The sequence below is a fragment of the Typopeltis vanoorti genome, chromosome 15 (genome assembly GCF_054136105.1).
Source record: "Typopeltis vanoorti isolate ZY-2024b chromosome 15, IOZ_Tvanoo_1.0, whole genome shotgun sequence".
Taxonomy (NCBI): domain Eukaryota; kingdom Metazoa; phylum Arthropoda; class Arachnida; order Uropygi; family Thelyphonidae; genus Typopeltis; species Typopeltis vanoorti.
Window position 1 is genome coordinate 117460727 of NC_143563.1, and position 20076 is coordinate 117480802.

The 20076-nt window shown below is 36.8% G+C and overlaps 1 protein-coding gene and 1 long non-coding RNA gene across 5 annotated transcripts in view; one reads left to right on the forward strand and one right to left on the reverse strand.

The window, feature by feature from the left end:
* The window catches only part of LOC150099097 (uncharacterized), a 135145-nt gene that overhangs the window by 68266 nt on the left and 46803 nt on the right, over positions 1 to 20076 (forward strand). The gene's annotated exons all lie outside the window — the stretch shown is intronic.
* Nup75 (nuclear pore complex protein Nup75) overlaps positions 16440 to 20076 on the reverse strand; it is a 492606-nt gene continuing 488969 nt past the window's right edge. For both annotated transcript variants that reach the window (XM_090404850.1, XM_090404851.1), the window contains exon 23: positions 16440 to 17776. In XM_090404850.1, coding sequence (XP_090260976.1) covers positions 17687 to 17776 — 90 coding nt within the window. In that variant the 3' untranslated portion in view covers positions 16440 to 17686. The remainder of the gene's footprint in view (positions 17777 to 20076) is intronic.

Consider the following 20076-nt stretch of genomic DNA (forward strand, 5'->3'; position numbering starts at 1 on the left):
AAGAATTGTCAGTACCCTTGACCATTTTGTTTAATTTGAGTCTCGGATCTGGGTTAGTCCCGAGCGGGTGGGAAAGAAGGGAAAATAGTTCCACTGCATAAAGGTGGTTCCAAGACTGCTGTTGTAAATTACCGACCGATTAGCATATCAGGAATCATTGTCAAGGTCTTAGAGAAAATAGTCAAGAGGAAAATACAAGATTGGATAGAAGAAAATGGGATACTGTATCGGGGACAGCATGGTTTTGTGAAGGGTAGATCATGCCTCAGTAACTTGCTCACGTATTATAACACAGTGACGGCTGAACTGGTTAAGGGTAATGGGTTTACGGTGATTCTACTGGACCTTGCCAAGGCCTTTGACAGGATTCCACATGGAATTCTAATCAGTAAATTGCAGCATATGGGAATGGACATAGGGTTGGTAAGATGGATAGGAGGGTGGTTGACGGAGAGATATCAGAGAGTGGTTTACTCGGGAGTAGAGTCCACAAGACGGCCTGTGACTAGTGGTGTGCCACAAGGATCTGTTCTTGGACCACTGCTGTTTAATTTGTTCATAAATGATATAGGAAATGATCTGAGAGGAACAGTACATTTGTTTGCGGATGATGCGAGGTTGGGTAGGGCAATAGTGAATGCAGATGACATCAAAATTTTGCAGGATGATTTGGATAGATTGGAGGTCTGGGCTAAGGAGAATGGATGTCAGTTTAATGTGGCAAAATGTAAGGTTATGCATTTTGGGATGAAAAGATTGGCGGCAGTTTATTGCATTGGTGGAACCCTGCTCCAGGAAATTGATGAGGCACGAGATTTAGGAGTGTTGGTGGATAAGGAATTGAAATTTAGGGGATACATTGCAAAAGTGACCAAAATAGCTCATCAAATCACTTGGTTGCTGAAGAATACGTTGAAAAGCAGGTTATTTTTCCTCTCTATCGAGCCTTGATAAGACCCCATCTAGACTACTGTGCTCAGATTTAGTCACCTAGGTTTCTTCTTGATGGGGAGGAGGTGGAGAGGATCCAGAGGCGAGTGACCAAGATCAAGCAGGTCTGTGGAATGAACCGTATGAGAACAGGTTGAGGATTTGTGGGTTGCAAAAATTGGTTGATAGGCGAAGGAGGGGAGATATGATTGAGACATTCAAATTACTGAAGGGTTTCTATAAAATTAATTCAGAAGATATTTTTGAGAACAGGGCTGGTTGTGGGAGGACTAGGGGACATCCATGGAAACTGGGCAAAAGTGTGGTTAGTAAAGGTGTTAGAGCTGGGTTCTTTACTTTTAGAGTAGTGAATGAGTGGAATGCGCTCCCTGAGTCTGTGGTGGATGCTGTGACAGTGAATGAGTTTAAGGCGAGGTATGATAGATACTGTATGAATGTCAGATAGTTGTGATGAATATGATTTGGGGCCTCCCTCGATGAGTCTAATGACTCCCTGGAGTTGCCCGTAATAATAGTAATAGTAATATCTCATTCAGTTTTTAACATAATCTACCATTCCCAAGGCCAATTTTGTTCATCAGAATAAATGTTAAAATATTACCTCCTGTTGTGGGCAACTATTTTGTATAATGTATTGTAATATAATTGTAAAAACTTGTAGTTGTATTAATCATGCTAATTCTTAGTATTGGGCATGCATATATTGTGAACTAAACACAGGGAACTTGGAACTTAATCGGATTATATGAATTACACCTAAGGCAAGACACATGTACTACAAAACGAGTCATATACGAAGTAATTGAAATTTCCACTCGAGTCCTTCTTTTTGAGTAACGGCCGTCGATACTGTAATCTACAGAACGTTTCAGTTGTTTTTGAGCGTGTATTAAGGAAAGTTGATTTTGCTCAGTGTTAGTGACTGATACAGTGATAAGTTTTTTTTTTAGTTTTATGTAAATTAGTAGTTAGTACAGTGTTTCAACCTCCATTATTTACTAAATAATACCATACTAATAATGTTTTATTGTAGGGTTTGAAACAATTTTAATATGCAAATTGATTACAATGTCCGATAAAAGAAAAAAAAACCATCACGTGCAGAATATCGCAAACGGAAAAAGAACGTGATATTCATAAACATAGCGGGACTTTACTTAAATATCTAAAACTGAATCAGCTGATGTAGGGCAGGAGGAAATAAGGAAATGTACCGAAACTAATGATTCTGAGCTCATGGCAAGTACTTCTAACTCGGATCCCAGTAACATAGACATTGCAAGGAATCTCGAAAATGAGACTGATATGACAATTTCCGAATCTAGAGATTTAATGATGAACTTGATAGGTACACTGATCCAGCTAGATGGAATCCTTTAAGCCGAAAGACTGGAAATCTTAAAAAAGGGCCTGCCAGAGAAACCAAATAGTGATTTCATTTTTCCGCGCAGCTCTAATGGTAGGAAATTTTCATTAAATTTTTACACCAGGGAACTAAGCAATGGAGAACATATTAATCGATCGTGGTAGTGTATTCAAAAGAAAAAGATTCTGTATTTTGTTTCTGCTGTAAGTTGTTTTCCTGTAATATAATGTCATTCGCTACTGATGGGTATAATGATTGGGGTCATTTATATGTGTATCTTAATGAACACGAGAAATCCAAAAACCATTTGGAGTCCCATGAAAAGTGGATTGAATTATCGTCCAGGCTTAAATGAGAACAGACAATTGATTCAATGCAGCAAAAGTTATTAAATTCAGAAATTCGGCACTGGAGGGGCATAATAGAACGCCTAATTGCTGTTGTCCAGTACTTGGGCCAACAATGCTTACCATTTCGTGGAACATCTGATAATTTATATTTATATGACCATAATAATGGAAATTTTTTACAGCTTGTTGAACTGATTGCCAGATTTGACAGTGCTATGTCTGAACATTTAATGAGAGTAGCTTGTGGTTTGGCCCAACATTTTCTTGGGAAAAATATACAAAATTAATTGATTGCTCTCCTCTCTGGAACCATTAAAAAACAAATAATTTCTATGGTTGAGAAAGCTAAATATTACAGCATAGTTTCAGACTGTACTCCGGATGTAAGTCACACTGAACAATTAACACTAATTGTAAGATTTGTTAATACGGATCCAACTGATATCAACATTCATTTTCTTGGTTTCATTCTTGTAGAAGCCACTACAGGCTCAGCGTTAACCGAATGTATCTTAAGAAAATTATCAGACATGAATATTCCAATCGCCAACATGCGAGGCCAGGGTTATGACAATGGATCGAACATGAAAGGAAAGCATTCAGGAGTTCAACAACGCATTAGGGACTTGAACCCAAGAGCTTTTTATATCCCTTGCTGTTATCATTCTCCCAACTTGGTGGTCAATGATGCCGCGATGTCATCTAGAGAAGGGATTTCGTTTTTTGAAACGGCTCAGAAATTGTATGTGTTTTTCTCAGCGTCAATTTGGGGAATCTTTAAGACACATATTACATCCTTAACGCCATTAAGTACAACTCGCTGGGAATCTAGAATCGACGCTATTCGTCCTTTACGATACTATATCGAGGAATTTTATTATGCACCGATAGAAATTGCTGATGATGAGTCAGTAGACAAAATGGCGAGAAACGATGCTGAAACCCTTGCTCTAAAACTTAGAGAGTTTATATTTTTATGTTGTCCGGTTATATGGCACTATGTTTTAAATGAAATTAATGTTGCAAGTAAACTGTAGCAAAGCATAAAGATGGAATTGTCTAGCGCCATAACAACATTGGGTAATGTTCTCAAAAAGTCTTAAGAATCTCAGAAATGATAAATCATTTCAAAATTTTTTTGTCGATGGTACATTAGCTGAGAAAGTCGAAGCTGATGCTGATTTGAAACCAACATTCGAAAGTACCAGATTGCGTCAACAGAAAAAATAGCATGAGACACGAACCTATTTTAGATCCGAAAACAAAATTCTAAGTCGAATTTTTCTTTTTTATTATTTATGTTGCAACTAATTCTATTGAAAACATCACAGTTCACATTTTTATATAACATCTCTAAATTAAAGTCTGAGACGACAAATGAGCTCTTAGACAATTGTAAAAACTTAGAAGCCGTTTTAACACATGAAGAAAATAGAGACATCGATGCAATTGAGCCATGTGATGAACTGAAAGTAGTGTCCAAATTAGTACCAGAAAAGACGCCGCCAATTGAAGTTCTTCGTTTTATCGTTGAAAATAACTGCCTAGCGCGATGGTGTGCAAACGCCACATCCACTGAGCTACACAGGCTCTTTAATAAGATATATGTATTAATAATGAAAATACTGTATTAAATATTAAGCTATTTTGTTTATTACTATATTAATATTATAAGAACTTGTATTTGATAATTTAACTGCGCATTAATTGAAATGTAAATATTCCTTATTTATTCCTATTTGTAGAAGTTTAGCGTTATGCAATACCTCAATTTTATTCTATTTTGTTTAGTTGTCACGGAGACGTATGTAAGTGAGCGAGCACGTATTGGAACACCACGTGAGGAGAAGGTTTATTGAAAAGAGTTTTAGATAAAGAAATCACGAGAACAATTTAGGCGGGAAAAACGCATATATAAAAAGGAAGAATGCTGAAAATAGTGATTAGAGAGAGAGAAAGGAGAGGATTGGCATTGGCAAAGGAGAGGGTTGGAATCGGAGCATTCGGAAATCGCAGTGCGATAATAGCGAGTCGGCAAGTCACTCAAGCAGCTAATAAAGTCTACTAGTCGAGAGGCGGTTAGCTAATAAATTGTAGAATAACAATTATAGCTACAGAAAACAGCTGAGTGACTACTAAATAGACTAGCGATATTTGAGTTGAGATTCAATTTCAGGGCCGACCTTTCAAGGACATACAGAACCTTGAAGCAAAGCACAGAGTTAGCAAAAAGTAGAGGCTGTAAAGTTGAGGTTCACCGTTAGCTGTGCATAGATATATATTGCCTAAGGAATTAAATGAATGCAGGAAGAATGAACAGCTGTGCATATAAAACCTCAAGTTAAGGAATTATTGTGTATTGCCTTAATTCATAAGTGATCTTGATAATGATAACTAATATTTAAGGAATTGACAGCGTATACTAGAAATATAGATTAAATAAACTTTAATATATACTTTCCGATATTTCGGCGAATGTCACGTTGCCATCTTCTTGGGAACTTACTACAAAGACACTTGCACACAAGTACTAATAACAGCAAATGAGACTGAAGCTAGCGTTTTCCTAAAGTCCTGATGGTGCCCCCTGGCGAGCTATATTGGTAGTTCTTGGCCTTTGGGCTGAAGTTGTGATAAGTTTCCCAAATTTGGGGCAGTCTCATACATCCAAATTTGTTGAAGTTTGGCATGTTCCTAAGGCCGAGGCTGATTCCATGAATAGTCTTTCATACTTGAACTTGCTGCGGTGTATTACTGTGGCTTTCTTCCATCTTATTCTGTGGCGAGTATCCAGAGCGTGGTCTGCAAGCCCAGAGTGGCTGTACTGGTGAAATCGGATGTAATCCTTGTGTTCTGAGATTCTGATATTTGCTGTCCTGCCTGTTTGGCCAAAGTAGGACAGTTTACAGCTGCAAGGGACCTGGTATACACCAGGTAGGTCTAGGGGAAGTGGTTGGTCTTTGGTGGAGCAGATAAGGGATGCCAGTTTTCTATGTGGTCTGAAACAAGTGATCAAGTCGTTTTTTTAAGATTTTATTGATTTTTTCCGAGGTGCCTCGGATGTAGGGAATGGTGATGGATTTAGAGTAATCTTTTTTGTGAAGGGGAGGGGGTGGTGGGTTGTGGATAACTGGGTTAAGTATTTTTTGGAGGGGGTAGCCGTTAGCTGAGAAAGTGTCACGGATGTGATTTAGTTCAGTGGTTAGGGCTTGATCATTAGAACAGATTATTTCTGCCCTGTTGAATAATGTTTTAATAACTTCATATTGTTGTGAGGGGGGGGGTGGTGGGATTGTTGGTGAATGTATCTGCCTGTATGGGTGGGTTTTCTATAAACTGAGAAAACCAAGGTTCCATCAGGTTGGCGAGTGACTAGTGTGTCTAGGAAGGGGAGGTTATTGTTTTCCTCTTTTTCCAGGGTGAATTTGATTCTAGGGTGTTGGTTGTTCAAGTGTGTTAGGAAGGAGAGGAGTGAATCCGGGCCATGTGGCCAAATAGCAAAAACATCATCAACGTAGCGAAGCCATATGGTAGGTTTTTGTGGGGCTGATTTTATGGCTTTCTCTTCAAACGTCTCCATGAAGAAGTTGGCCAAGGGTGGGGAAAGTGGTGAACCCATGGCTGTCCCCTCTATCTGTTTGTAGAATTTTTCCTGCCAAACGAAATAGCCTGAGTTCATTGTAAACTGAAATAGGGCTGAGATATCGGGAGGAAATTTAGCTTGGATTAGCTCTAAGGTTTCTTTGAGGGGGACTTCATAAGTGATCAGTAGTATTTTATGCATTTTATGCAAGAACGTTTGTTTATGTGTATAGTGACCGACGATTAATTCAGTTATTGCTTAGATTTATTTAATGAGTGCCGTATACTGTTCAAAGTGTTTACAGTCATAAAAAGTGTTTGTGTAAGTTGATGAAGGAAGATTATCGGTAAGAACATTCCAACCATTAATATTCCTATACAGAGATGCGATTGTTTCATCTTAGAATTTCCTTATGTTAACAGTAACTATTGTGAAGATTAACTGAAGTGTAAATTTAAAAGTGTTTACTTGTAAGGAGGTGTTACTGCGATTTTATTGTATTTGGAACTTAAGGAACTGTGAGAAGACTGTATTAGAGATAACAAATTTACCATTGTCTGAGTTTGTATGACAGTATTATCAGAAAGGCTGAAGTGTTTATAATATCTTAATTAGTGATTTGATCTTAAGTGTAAAATTTGTGATTTTAAAATTAAATGTTTGTTTTTGTTAATCAAAAGTTATATTTTGCCTCAATCTCTTTTACTGCACCATTCATAAAATATTCGAACCAAAGCGGGTGAATTAAATAAGTTTAGTATACTCGGCCGGTATATATAATAACAACATATAAAGGAAAGGTAGTTGAGAGTTGGTTTTTCTTCAATTCTTGAACTAATTCAGATATAGAGTGGCGCAGTCTTTAAATATAACTTTTCTCTATATTTAAATTAGAAACCAACTAGCAACTTATTATTTTGTTTACGAACATCATCATAGTGACTAACATGTCGGATCCAAGGTATAGATTAAGAAGGAGGAGGATCCAACACCATACAACTTCCACCGGCCATAATGTACTCTGGCAAAAAACAAACATGTCTTACATTGAAAACAATTGTTTCATAAGGAAATTTACAGCTACAAACATGCTTAGAATTGCAATGCAATGCAACAAAAACCAGGGCATAATTCTACACCAAGTTTGGTCAACATTGATAAAAAATACACCCAAGTCAGACCTCAGACATTGTGAATGTGACAGCATCCAGCAATGTTCAAACTTAGCATTGCACTGAATCTACATTCGGATATTTATTCAATTTAATGAACAGTTAGACAACTGCACAGAATGAACTATTTTGAGTAATTTCTCAATTCGTGCATTTAAACTTTTAGTTACCTTTGACCCCTGAAGATGCAAGTTAGGCAACTTATGAAACTTGTCGGGTTTGTTTTTTATTTATCATAATAAACATGTGGTCCAATTACGGGAATCTTTATGAACTGATAAACCACAGTAACCTTAGCATAGACCTTTTCCAAAAAATATAAAACCTAACCTTATCCCATGAAGACGTCCTCAGAACACTAGACATCGTACACACACACTACTCACAGACCACACTACATTCACGAACAAAATTAACACCCAGTGATATCATAAATCTAATCAAACTAGTAATCTCAGCAAACTTCTTAACAACATGTACACCCAAATTTTCGGATTCCTTATGGGTCAAAACATCGGCGGACATTTAGCTGAATCCTAGCACACATGGAATCACTCCTACACCCCCCCCCCCCTGGCATCACCTTTTATGGCCAATATTCTATGCATTGGAGAACCCACAAGCATCATCGCCTTACAAGCGTCCTTGAACGATTACAGCAACAGACTAAAATTCACCATGGAAACCGAACAAGACAAATCCACCAATTTCCTAAACCTGACATTAGTCAGAACAAACAACAAAATAGCCACGAAAATATTCCACAAACCAGGGCTGGCTCTACCGACGGTGCATGTCGTGCATTTGCACAGGGCGGCAAAATTAGCATAAACTATACGAAAAATAAGGGAGAAGGGGCAGCAAAATATGCTACTGCACGGGGCAGCAAAATATCTAGGGGTGGCCCTGCCACAAACTTACACATATCGGAAACTACCTCCATTTTAACTCGTACCATCCTTATTTGATCAAAAAATCAGTCATCTTAACACAATCCATAATGCTTACAAGTTTTCAACTAACCGTAATTATCAACACAGAAATAAAGAAGTTAACACAAATTTTTCAAAATTGGAATTACCCAACATAACTAATAAATTAAACCAAAAGCAAAAACCAGGCAAAACAACCGAACAACCAAAACAAACTTCCCAACACAAAAAATTATCAAACTGCCATACATCCAAACCATACAAAGACTAGAAATACATTTTCAAACACACTGACTATAAGTTCGTGTTCACCACAAAGCAAAAATTAGCAACACTTCTAAAACCTACAAAATCTCACACACACACAAAGAAATATTAGAACACGACAACATTGTTTACAAATTTCCCTGCCAAAAAGACTGTCATGTCACCTACGCAGGTTATACTATCAGGTCTTTATGGGCAAGACTACAAAAATACTTCTATGACTGTAACATCCCTATTCCAGAACATTCAAACAATAAAAAAAGCAACAACAAAAACAGGATACAAAGTACAGGAAAAACTGAAATAGCAGTCCATGCCCTTGAACAGAAACATACCCCACAAAACAACAAGGCCATGTTACACATACAAGACAACGAAACAATGCTTAGAATATCAGAAACAATAGCCATAATGTGACGAAAACTCAATAAATGTCCACCGACCCTACATAATCCTTCAAGAGTTGAAAGCTGTATAACATAAAAATTAGGCCATGACTTCGACCAATAGGAGACAACACAAGTACACCAAAGACAAACACCTAACCGATATGACATAGCATCCACTTCCTCCATGAGTTCCGAAGACGACACCTGTCGAAACAGCTCATACCCCATTACTCCCACCTGACTTTTTCCCTTAAATCCCTCTTCTCCTCCCAAAAAATAACTTCTTCAGATCTTTCTCACAACTTCCCCTCCCAAATGCTCTCTACCCATCCTTAATAATATTTTACATATAAAAAACCTGTTTTTTTTTTTCAAAAAATTCTCCCACTTTCCCCCCAAAAAACCCCTTCCTTTAACAGCAGATGACAGGCACATTGCCAGGATAAGGAGACAGAAAACAGCAAAAAAAAGTCTAAATTTTCCTCCTTTTTTATTCTTCATATATTAGTTTTATAACTTCAGTAATACCCTAAGTTTTTTGAGTAAAGAGCCAATGACATTATAAAAAAAAGGGGCACTCCTAAACGAAGTAGGCTATATTAGCCATTAAAATAATAGAATCTCTATTTAAGATTTGTAGATCTAGAAAAGACATATGACAAATTGTCATGTCAAGAGAAATGTATGCAAAATGCTTCAATTATATAATGTAAATGGGACATTATATTGATCAGTGCAGAGGCTATATCTGAATTATAAGTCAGCAAGTAAAACTGATGGAAGTGCAGGAAGATGGTTTGATACTGAAGCAGGCATAAGACAAGGCTGCAGATTATCTCCACTATTATTCATCATTTATATGGATGACATTATCATGAAAGCAGCACTAAACCTGATATCAAAACTGGAGATGTCAATCTTAGTTTTTTACTTTATGCAGATGATATTATACTCCTAACAAATCCAGTAGAAGTCTGCAAGATTCCCTGCTGACTTCTACTGGATTTGGTATGAAAATCAGCAATATCAAGAAGACAGTGAAATAGGCAGAAACACTGAGAACATTAATTGCATCCTGAATGGGAAACCTATAGAACAAGTAAAATATTTCAGCTATTCAAGCACAATTTTTAGAGTTAAGATGGTAAACTAAATATGGAAACAGATAATAGCAAAGTTGCTATGTTAGGAAGTCAACTGAATAAATTTATATGGAATAAGAGAGAAATTAGTCACTAAACGAACTGAATACAAGACAGTGTTCAAGCCAATTTTAACTTATGGATCTGAGAGCTGGATTACAAATAAAACCATTAATAAAAGACTGGTGACTGCAAATATGAGGGGTACCTGAGAAATACTAAGAGAGTAAGCATATATTAGAAAGAAACTCCATATTGTTAGCACAGAAGAATGTATGAGCAGAGATAACCTACTCATATTCTTCTTAAAGATAATAATTTCAATCTTAGAAGATTGAAATACAGTATCTGACAATACTGGAGTTCTGATAGGTGAAATTATGATATGGAGGAAAATTATCAATACAAAGTTAGCAAGGTAAGCTTTTCACATGGTACTATCAGAGTATCTTGTACAATCCTTGAGGGTACTTCTTTAGAATTTGATGATGATGCAAAATAAAAAGGCAATGTTTTAAGAAAACTTTTCTTGACCCACAAATACCAATCACTTTGCTAACATTCTGAATTGACAATTTCTCTGTATGACATATACCTTAAAGCTCAACTTTCTTTTTAACAGTTTATTACACTGAGGTGCTCTTCTTTCAAAATTAATCAAGCAAGATATTCAAGCTTAACTCTTGCTATAGAGACTCACAGATCTGCTCTGGTCAACTTGCATCACTGCTCTATTCATAATATTGAATCCTTGACATTATTTATTTCTATGCAATGCTTGTTTTAAAGTATTATTCACCCATTTAAATCCCATGTGAATTAATCTCTTAAGTTTGGTAATACAACAAGATAGTGCTTCCCTCAAACATCCTATGATTGCTTCCTGTGGTCTGATGATTCCTCTGTCATGCAGTTTCCCATGATATGGTACTGCTTCATGATGCCTTCTCAGTTTATCACCACATACCTTATAATTCAACATATGTCTCTTCTTAATCAGAGGTCTCACATATATTATCACCTCCCTGTTCAATGCTGACTGCTTAATCACTCATCAACTAGAGGCATAATAGTCAACTCATTTATAGACAATCAACAGATGTTATCAGAACTTCTGTTCTTGTACTGCAAGTCCCTTTCATCACATACCGCTTAAGATAGTTATTCCTGAGTAATTCTATAAATTATTTTCCCCTTGACATGGATGCTTTCTCCTCCCTCCAGTCTATATCCCCATGTTGGAATTGCTGATAATATCAGTTCTCTTTGTATCCATAAGATTTATCTCTATGCAGTTCAGTACTCTTCAGATGATCCTGGTTTGGGGTTGCACCCAAACGTGTATTTTGCCTTGTGAATTTCTATAGCACACCGAACAGCTTCAAGCCCACTGACTGTATCACTCTTTCTATACTACCATTGGAGATTCTTACTCTGGTTGGATTTAAGTCTTCTACAATCATCAGAAAACTGTCCACATGCTTCCTATCTTATCTGTCCACCCAGAATATACTGAGCCATCAAATTCTATTTATGTAATGATATCCTCCCTCCTCTGTCAGCCACATGTCTCACTAATGCCAATAATTTTTGTTCCCACAACATCTGCCTTAGCTAACAGCTCTTCACCTTTATTCCTGATGCTTCTGGCATTAGCATATATGCAATCAACTTGATCACTCAATGATCAGTATTCAGATAACTGTCAACATGGCCAGTTCAAACAGATAGCTGGCATTGATTCATCAGTCAATTTCCATTATAGAAACTTTTATGACATGAGCAAACTAATCCAACATTTTCTGGGATCATCCATAAAAAGCTTCCACTCTCTTCAACTCTCTTTTAGTAGTAGAGCTAATCTCAGGTGGTATGGTCACTTCAAAAGTATGAGAGAGGAAAGATTAGCAAAACAAGTGTTTTTTCCAGGTTGGCAGGGAAAAGACACAGAGCTAAGCAAACTGTGCTTGAAGGAAGCTCTTTTCATGAAAGAATAAAGTTGCAAACTTGCATGTCCTGTAATGTCTCAAAGACATCATTTAGATGATTTCACACATGAAAGAATTATTGGAAAGCCTGAAGAAGGTGATAGAATTACTCATGTTGCCAGAGAGTTTGAAATCTCACACAGTGTTTATCCAGGCTCTGAGCAGCATTTCAAACCAATGGAATGTGTTCCAGACATTTGCTAAGAGGTCGCCCTTGCTCTACCATGGACTATGAAGACAGATTTTTGGCTATAACAGCAGAACATAACCAATACACCACATCAGGTCAGCTTGCAAGTTGGCACTATTCAAGCACAGGTATGCGAATATCTCAACAAACTGTGATAAGACATTTGCTACAAGTAGGCCTATATACCCAAAGGCCCGCAAATCCACATCCCTTTATACATAAATGTATCAGTGGTGTTGTATCCATAAAAATTGGACAAGACACCAATGGACAAATGTACTCTTTAGAAATGAGAGTAGCTTTAATCTTTCCTCCGATTCTAGATGATGCTTGATCTTGCATGAAAGTGGTACTGCTTACCATCGCGAAAATGTTCTTGAAAGGAACAGATATGATGGTGCTGGAGTCATGGAGTGGGGAGGTATCATGCTTAATGGACACACCGAGTTACAAGTGCTGGAAAAAGGAACTATGACTGGTGAATGATATTGCAATGAAGTTCAATTGTTCTATGGTACTGAAGGCAAAGAATTCATTTTTATGGATGACAATCACACCACATCATACATGAGCAGTGGAGATACTTCTGGAGACCAAGGATATTAATCAAATTGAGTAGTCAGCATGCTCCCCAGATTTCAACCCTATAGTATACTCAAAATTCGCCTATAGAAAACAAGGCCTGTTCTTGCTCTGAAGGAGGAGTAGGTCAGGCAAACTGGCCTGACCTACTGAATCACTTGGTGCTAAGCATGGTATGACGAATTGTGAGAGCTATATCGCAGTTTGGGATGGACATATTCCATAGTGAAATGTCTCTCTGCATAGTTTTCTGTAAGCACTGTACATCAATTCCTTAACTACACCTTTAGGAAATTTGTAACTTTTGTCAAAAACATATTGCAATTTAATTTGTATGAAATTTATAACATATTTTTTGTCTAATATAATTTATTAGTCTGCTAGCAATAAATTTGTCCACATTTGGTTGTAATCATGAAAATTTTTTCATACACAGGTATAAATGTAGCACATCTTTAGTTTTTGGACACCGGTGTGTGTGTATATATATATACAGGGTGTCCCAAAATTCACGCAAGAAGTAATTTTGATAGAAAACACAGGTTTTTAATTAAAAATTGTAATTTCTTATTGATTCATAAAGTATACAGTATAGGGTTATGCATGGAATAGCATATCAGGTAAATGGCCTCCATGGCTTTGCTGGCACATACGCACTCTTTTGTCGAAATCTTCCATGACCGTTTTGCATAAACGTAGCTGAATTTTGTTGATACAGCGCTCAATTTCCTCCTTCAAGGCGTGGGTGGTCTTGGGCTTGTTGGCATAAACCTTAGACTTCAAAAAACCCCAAAGAAAAAAGTCCAACGGCATTAAGTCACATGATATGGCCAATTCTGATCACCAAAACAGGAAATTACACGACCAGGAAATGACTCATGCAGTAATTGAATTGTTTCTCGGGCTGTATGGCATGTGGCACTGTCTTGTTGAAACCACATGTCATCCACATCCATATCTTGCAATTTAGGCACAAAAAACTGGATTATCATGTCGCAATAGCGAGCACCATTAACTGTTATTGCCTCACCAGCCGCATTTTCGAAGAAGAATGGACCGATGATGCCTCCAGCCCAAAATCCGCACCAAACAGTGACACGTTGTGGATGCATTTGTTTCTCAGCAATCACTCGTGGATTTTCTGAACCCCAAATGCGACAATTTTGTCGATTAACGAAGCCATCAAGATGAAAATGAGCCTCATCGCTGAAGATGATTTTGTTCGAAAAATAAGCATCCACTTGTTGTTGTTCCATAATCCAATCACCGAACTCTCTTCGCTGTGTGTGGTCAGTAGGCTTCAGTTCTTGAGTCAATTGAACTTTGTAAGCATAAAAATGCAAATCTTTCGTGAGAATACGCTGTAGAGAGCTTCTCGAAATGCCCAATTCAAGACCACGGTGCCGAATTGATGTTCCTGGACTCTCAGCAACACTCTCACGAACTGCTTCGATGTTTTCTGTTGAACGACGGCCAGAGTGTATAAGATCACTAATTGATCCATTTTCCTTGAATTTTTTAATTAATCTTTTCACAGTTGATGAAGTTAAATCACTATTCCGACCATATTTTGTACGAAAATTGCGAATTGTAGCTGCCAAACCTTCATTATTTTTAAAATATTACTCAACAATGAAAATGCGTTGTTCTTTCGTGTAGCGCTCCATTTTTAATAACCCTGAACTGTCAGCTGTCATTTTTTTTCTTGTTGGCAACACATTATCGCACAAATGGCGCTAAATTTAAATCTTGCGTGAATTTTGGGACACCCTGTACACACAGGGTGGCCCTAAGTGATGAAGGGGGTTTAGACATTTAAGAACTTTTTTTTTGTTATAATGAAATACAGAACCTGGAATTTTTTTTTTATTAGTTCTGAAAAACCACTCATTTTAAACCCTTCATGACTTCTGTTGAAAGTTTTTTTTTCACTTGGTTGTGCTATCCGGATAGTAGCCCTTCGCATAATGCATAGCATTATTCATGTCTATAAAGATATGTGACTGGCATTATAAGATGATACTAAGGCAATTGATGTGGAGTTATTAGTCTCTATGAGGGTGTGCTGAAAAGTTGTGATAGTCACCATGAAGGAACTGAGATACAACCATGTAACTTATACATTATTCTACATCATTTGTAATCCTCTAAGAAATAAGGCTTTCCCTTGTTGCACAAACCAGTCCTAAGCTACAGATATGACTTCATCGTACGTTGTAAATTTTGTTTCTTTCAAGTGTTTTCTTTAAATTTGTGAATAGGAAATAGTCATATGGGGGTCAGGTCTAATGAATAAGGTAGGTGAGGCAGACATTGAAAGCCCAAGTTCTGTATTGTCTGTTGGGTTTCATGAGCAATGTGAGCAGGTGCGTTGTCCTGCAAAAGCAACATGCCTCTGCTCAGTTTCATTTGACATTTTTCCTTCAGTATCTCCTTCAGAGTTGTTGAATAAACTGCTGCTGTAACAGTTACAAGTACCTTTTTTAGGTACTTGTAAGTATTAACACCATCCATATACCAAAAGAAAATGGCAAGAACCTTCACTGCTGACTTTTGGGTTCAGAACTTCTTTGGCCGTGGGGAACCTTTGTGTCTCAGACACAAAGACTGTTATTTGGTCTCTGGGTCATAGTGATGAAGCCATGTTTCATCAACAGTCATAATATGAGCCCAAATATTTGCACACATTCCTTCTTTTGGTTGGCATTTTGGGGACCCACTTTGCTGAGAGCTTCTGCATGTCTAGATGTTGATGGGATGATAACTCCAACTTGTTTCCTGGATACCCCCAGAATCTTTGCAATGTTTTTGGCTGTTATTCATCTATCATCAAGGATCATAGCATGCACTGCATTGAGATTTTCGGGTGTGATTCCTGTGGAAAGTCTTCCTGACCTGGGAACATCTGTTGTCTCAGGATGCCAAGTTTTAAACTTGGCCACAGTCCCCTAAAGTCTCACAATAAGTTTGGTGAATCTCGGTTGCAGACATATCTTGCATGAAAAACTTGAAGACAGCCCACCCCTCTATCTTTGACTTTCATCAAAACCATCATCAAAATATACCAAATACAAAATACATCATCAAAATATGTCTTTGTATATATCCTAAAAGAAACTGAACAAATTATTAAATTTGATGGGGGTTAAATGGTTTTAAGATATGTTCTTTCTTATGGTTATATCAGTTGCTTTAATATAATTTTTGTCCTAGTTGTTCATCAGAACTTTTCAGCTCCCCCCCCCCAATACACAAGTCATGAAGTTACTTCACATGCAAACTTTGTTTGCTTACGCTTGGATAAAGGATGAAACCAAAAATATAATTTCTTCATATCTTTACATATTTAATTCATGACTTATGGGGCACCCTGTGTGCGTGCGTGCGTGTAACTAGTTGTTCTACAGACATCACCTAGAGTGAATGCCACACCTAATTAGTACAAGGAAATGCTTAAGTATGCTTATGAAGAGTGTGACTTGAGGATGAGAAGATTATCTGAAGGTGAAATAATGATAAAATCATACAACAGAAGAGAGTTATTTATGTACAGTTATATCAGAGTCCAGTTTAAAAATGCAAAACACTTGGGCAGTCATTCAGTTTACAGAGTATACAATATTTTGTATATACATACTGCATATGATTAGAAAAATAATTAATTTTTATCCAACTTCACTAATATACATATAAACAATTCAAAGATATCATTTAACGTAATATTCAAAGATATCATTTAATATAATCTGACTTGTTGCAAATTTGATAAATAAAGTACTTATTTGTTATGTTGAGCTAAAGATACAAACTGCTAAGGTAACTCGAACATAATTTTCCTTTAAATTTGTTTTTCATTGATACATTTAGTTCTTTTATTAGCCTAATATACAGCAGTGGTATGAGTTTAATTCCTTCCTCTCTTTTCTGTGAATAGAATCATAATGATGGTTCAGAGCTATGGAGAAAGATTTAATATTTCAACTTAAACTGAACACTGGCTGCAGTTCTTGTTTTTGGATATGATTGTAGGGGAGGTGCATTCATTTTTCACTGAAACATTTTCCTTTTCAGGGAAAAGTTATGTTATACCAATTCCAAAATATGCTAATTAATCTGAATGAAGGCAGAGAATGTGTTTCTGCAAGGGATCCAGCTGTTCATCTACATGGAAATCATGGAGCTTAGGCACATTTAAGTTCAATAAACAAAGCAGCCTAAAAGTTCCCAATTATAAATTAAAAAATTTAAAAGTAAAATCATCTAAACCTCTGCATAATCTTAATATTCAATGATCTGTATAGCTTCAATTTAAGAATCAACTCATCATGTTTCAAAGTTTCTACTTCCAAGTGGTTACAACATAAAAAAGAACAACATGAAGTCACTTACCTACCATTAAACAATCTTCAATTGCAAGGTATCTAACCCATTAAACTCAAACCTGACATAAAATGCTTAATAACAAGAAATCAATTTATAAAGAAATGACTTTAAAGATGACAGCAACTGTAAAACAGAATACAAATCATGTATTACATCTAAGTAAGAAAGTGATGAGATCAGTTTTGAAATTCTGATCTGTATACACACATAAGAGCAGTTTTATTAATTAGGAATTTCAATAAAAAAATCAAGGAAAAGTGTTTTGATAACCAAAACTTAGAAAACACAGTGTGCTTGCTTTTCTTTTTCTTTTTTCACATTTTTATAAGTTTCACTAATAGGCAAAGTACAAATTCTACATCATCCAACAAAGCTCAGCATCTTCATTTCCTTATTGTATGGTGTTTTCTTCTATAAATGCACGTGCCAAATTCCTTGCCAGAGCCAATCTTAGAAGGTTTATCTTTTCATTCTTTTTGTTCTAGAAAACAGAAATAATAATAATAAAAAAAGGATATCTTTCAGTAACTAATCAGCTGGAATCAGGAAAAAATAAAACATTTGCTATTTTGACTCTTATATAATTATCACACTTCCCTTTTCCCAGGGCATTCCACTTTCAATTGGTCACTTTAGATAAAGATTATTTTACAACTTTCATAGGACGTCACGAGTGCTTTCATTGGATCAACGATTTTCTCTCTCCACATCCATTACAAAGTTCAGCATTCTCAGTTTTACTTCATGGCTTTCAACTTAGGAGTTGGTATACTTTTCATGTTGAATATATGAACTCTGGAGTTGAAAGCCCTAAAGTTTTTAAAAAGCAACAACAATATAGTCATTACAGAGGCTGACAAGGAAAACATCACTGTATGCCTGACACCAATATGGTGGAATTATACTCAAGATTAATACAGATCCTACCAAAAGTCAAACTTAATAAGTTTAATAAGTTATCATGCAAAACAAGATCCATACTCGAAGAAACTGTTAAAAAAAACTCCCCCTGCCCTCCAGAATATATGGAGCGCGAAAGCTACACAAAAGTAATTGTCCACTTAAGGCTATTGTAGATTATGCAGACAGTGTCACCTACAAGATCTCCAGATTCCTGTAAAACATTCTCCAACTTGTCACTGCCAAAAAAATTCCACAACATTTTACACAAGGATACAAGTCATTAAAAGTGACACTTTCATGACATTGTCCCTCTTCACGAATATTCCACATAGCAAAACAATTGACATTCTAGCCCAAAAATTTCCAGCAGACATACTGGATTTATTCAAATTCACAATCACATTAGGATACTTTACATGAAAAGAACAGCTATATCAACAAGGAAGGAACTGCTATGGGTTCATCACTATCATCTAACCTAGCAAATTTTTATGTGGAACATCTGGAAGTAAGAATCTTTGCTCTTGATAACTGCAATCACATAGACTACAATACATGGATGACATGCTTACAGTATGGAATCACAAAGAACCAGAACTCCATTCATACAAAAAATCAACAGCCCTGAATTAAATTTAAATATCCCTGAATTAAATTTACATGAAAAAGAAATCACTGGCTATGGAATGCATTCCCAGGTGGCAGATAGGAGGAAACCCTGACCATCTGTTGGATATCAGGGCAGCTCTGAATATATTGAATAAAGAGCTGTAGATTGGTTTTGGGGCTGGTGATCCCATGTGAAAATATTGCCATTCACCAATCTGAAGTGGGCCATTGTTTAACCTTTATATCAATGAAAGCAGGGGGGGGGGATATTTAATTGTTTGAAGACGACGTGAAGGTAGGAAGGGTTATTAGCAATGATGCAGATGTGGCAGTCCTGCAAAAGGATTTGAATAAACTGGACAGATGGACAAATGAATGGGGGTTTGGTTTAATGCAGCAAAATGTAAGGTCTTGAAGTTTGTGATACATTGATGGGAGGCTGCATACTTGATTGGAGGAGCTGTACTGGAGGAAGAAGGGGAGAACAGAGATCCGAGGGTGATGATTAATAGAAACCTGAAATTTAGAGAACATATTGCAAAGGTGGTGAAGGTGACCCAGAGGATTGGTGCAATACTGAGAAGGATGCTGACCTGCAGAGATAAAAGAGTTGTCATTCCATTGTATAAAGCGCTGATTAGACCACACTTGGACTATTATTCTCAAATTTCAAGATTTGAGAATAATAGTCCAAAATTAAAACAAAGATGGTGTCAGGATTGTACAATGTTAGTTGTACAATCAGCTGAGGGAGTGTGAACTGCAGAGTTTGGTGGATAAAAGAAGGAGAGGTGAAATGATTGAGACTTTTAAACTGTTGAGAGGTAGTTACAGGGTTGACACTGGTGAGTTCTTTCACTTGGTGGGGGGGATGGAACGAGGACAAGTGGTCATCTCTGGAAGTTACGAAAGGAAGCTGTGAGCAAGAGGGTGAGGAGTAGTTTCTTTGCATGGAGGGTGGTTGAACTGTGGAATGCATTGCCTGATAGAGTGGTGAGAGTACAAACAGACAATCAGTTCAAGGAGTGGTATGATAGACTGTGTTTTCTAGGAAGGACCTCCTAAAAAAGTTAAAAGACACAATGAGTCCATGGAGGCATGAATAATAAAAAAATAGAAACATGGAATGTATGATGCATATACCAAGGAAAACTGGAACTGGTAAAGAAAAAAAATGAGAAGAACTTGAATTAAGATTTTAGGAATCAGTGAACTGAGATGGACAGGAATGGGTAACTTTTATGCCGATGATTTCATGAGGTATTACTC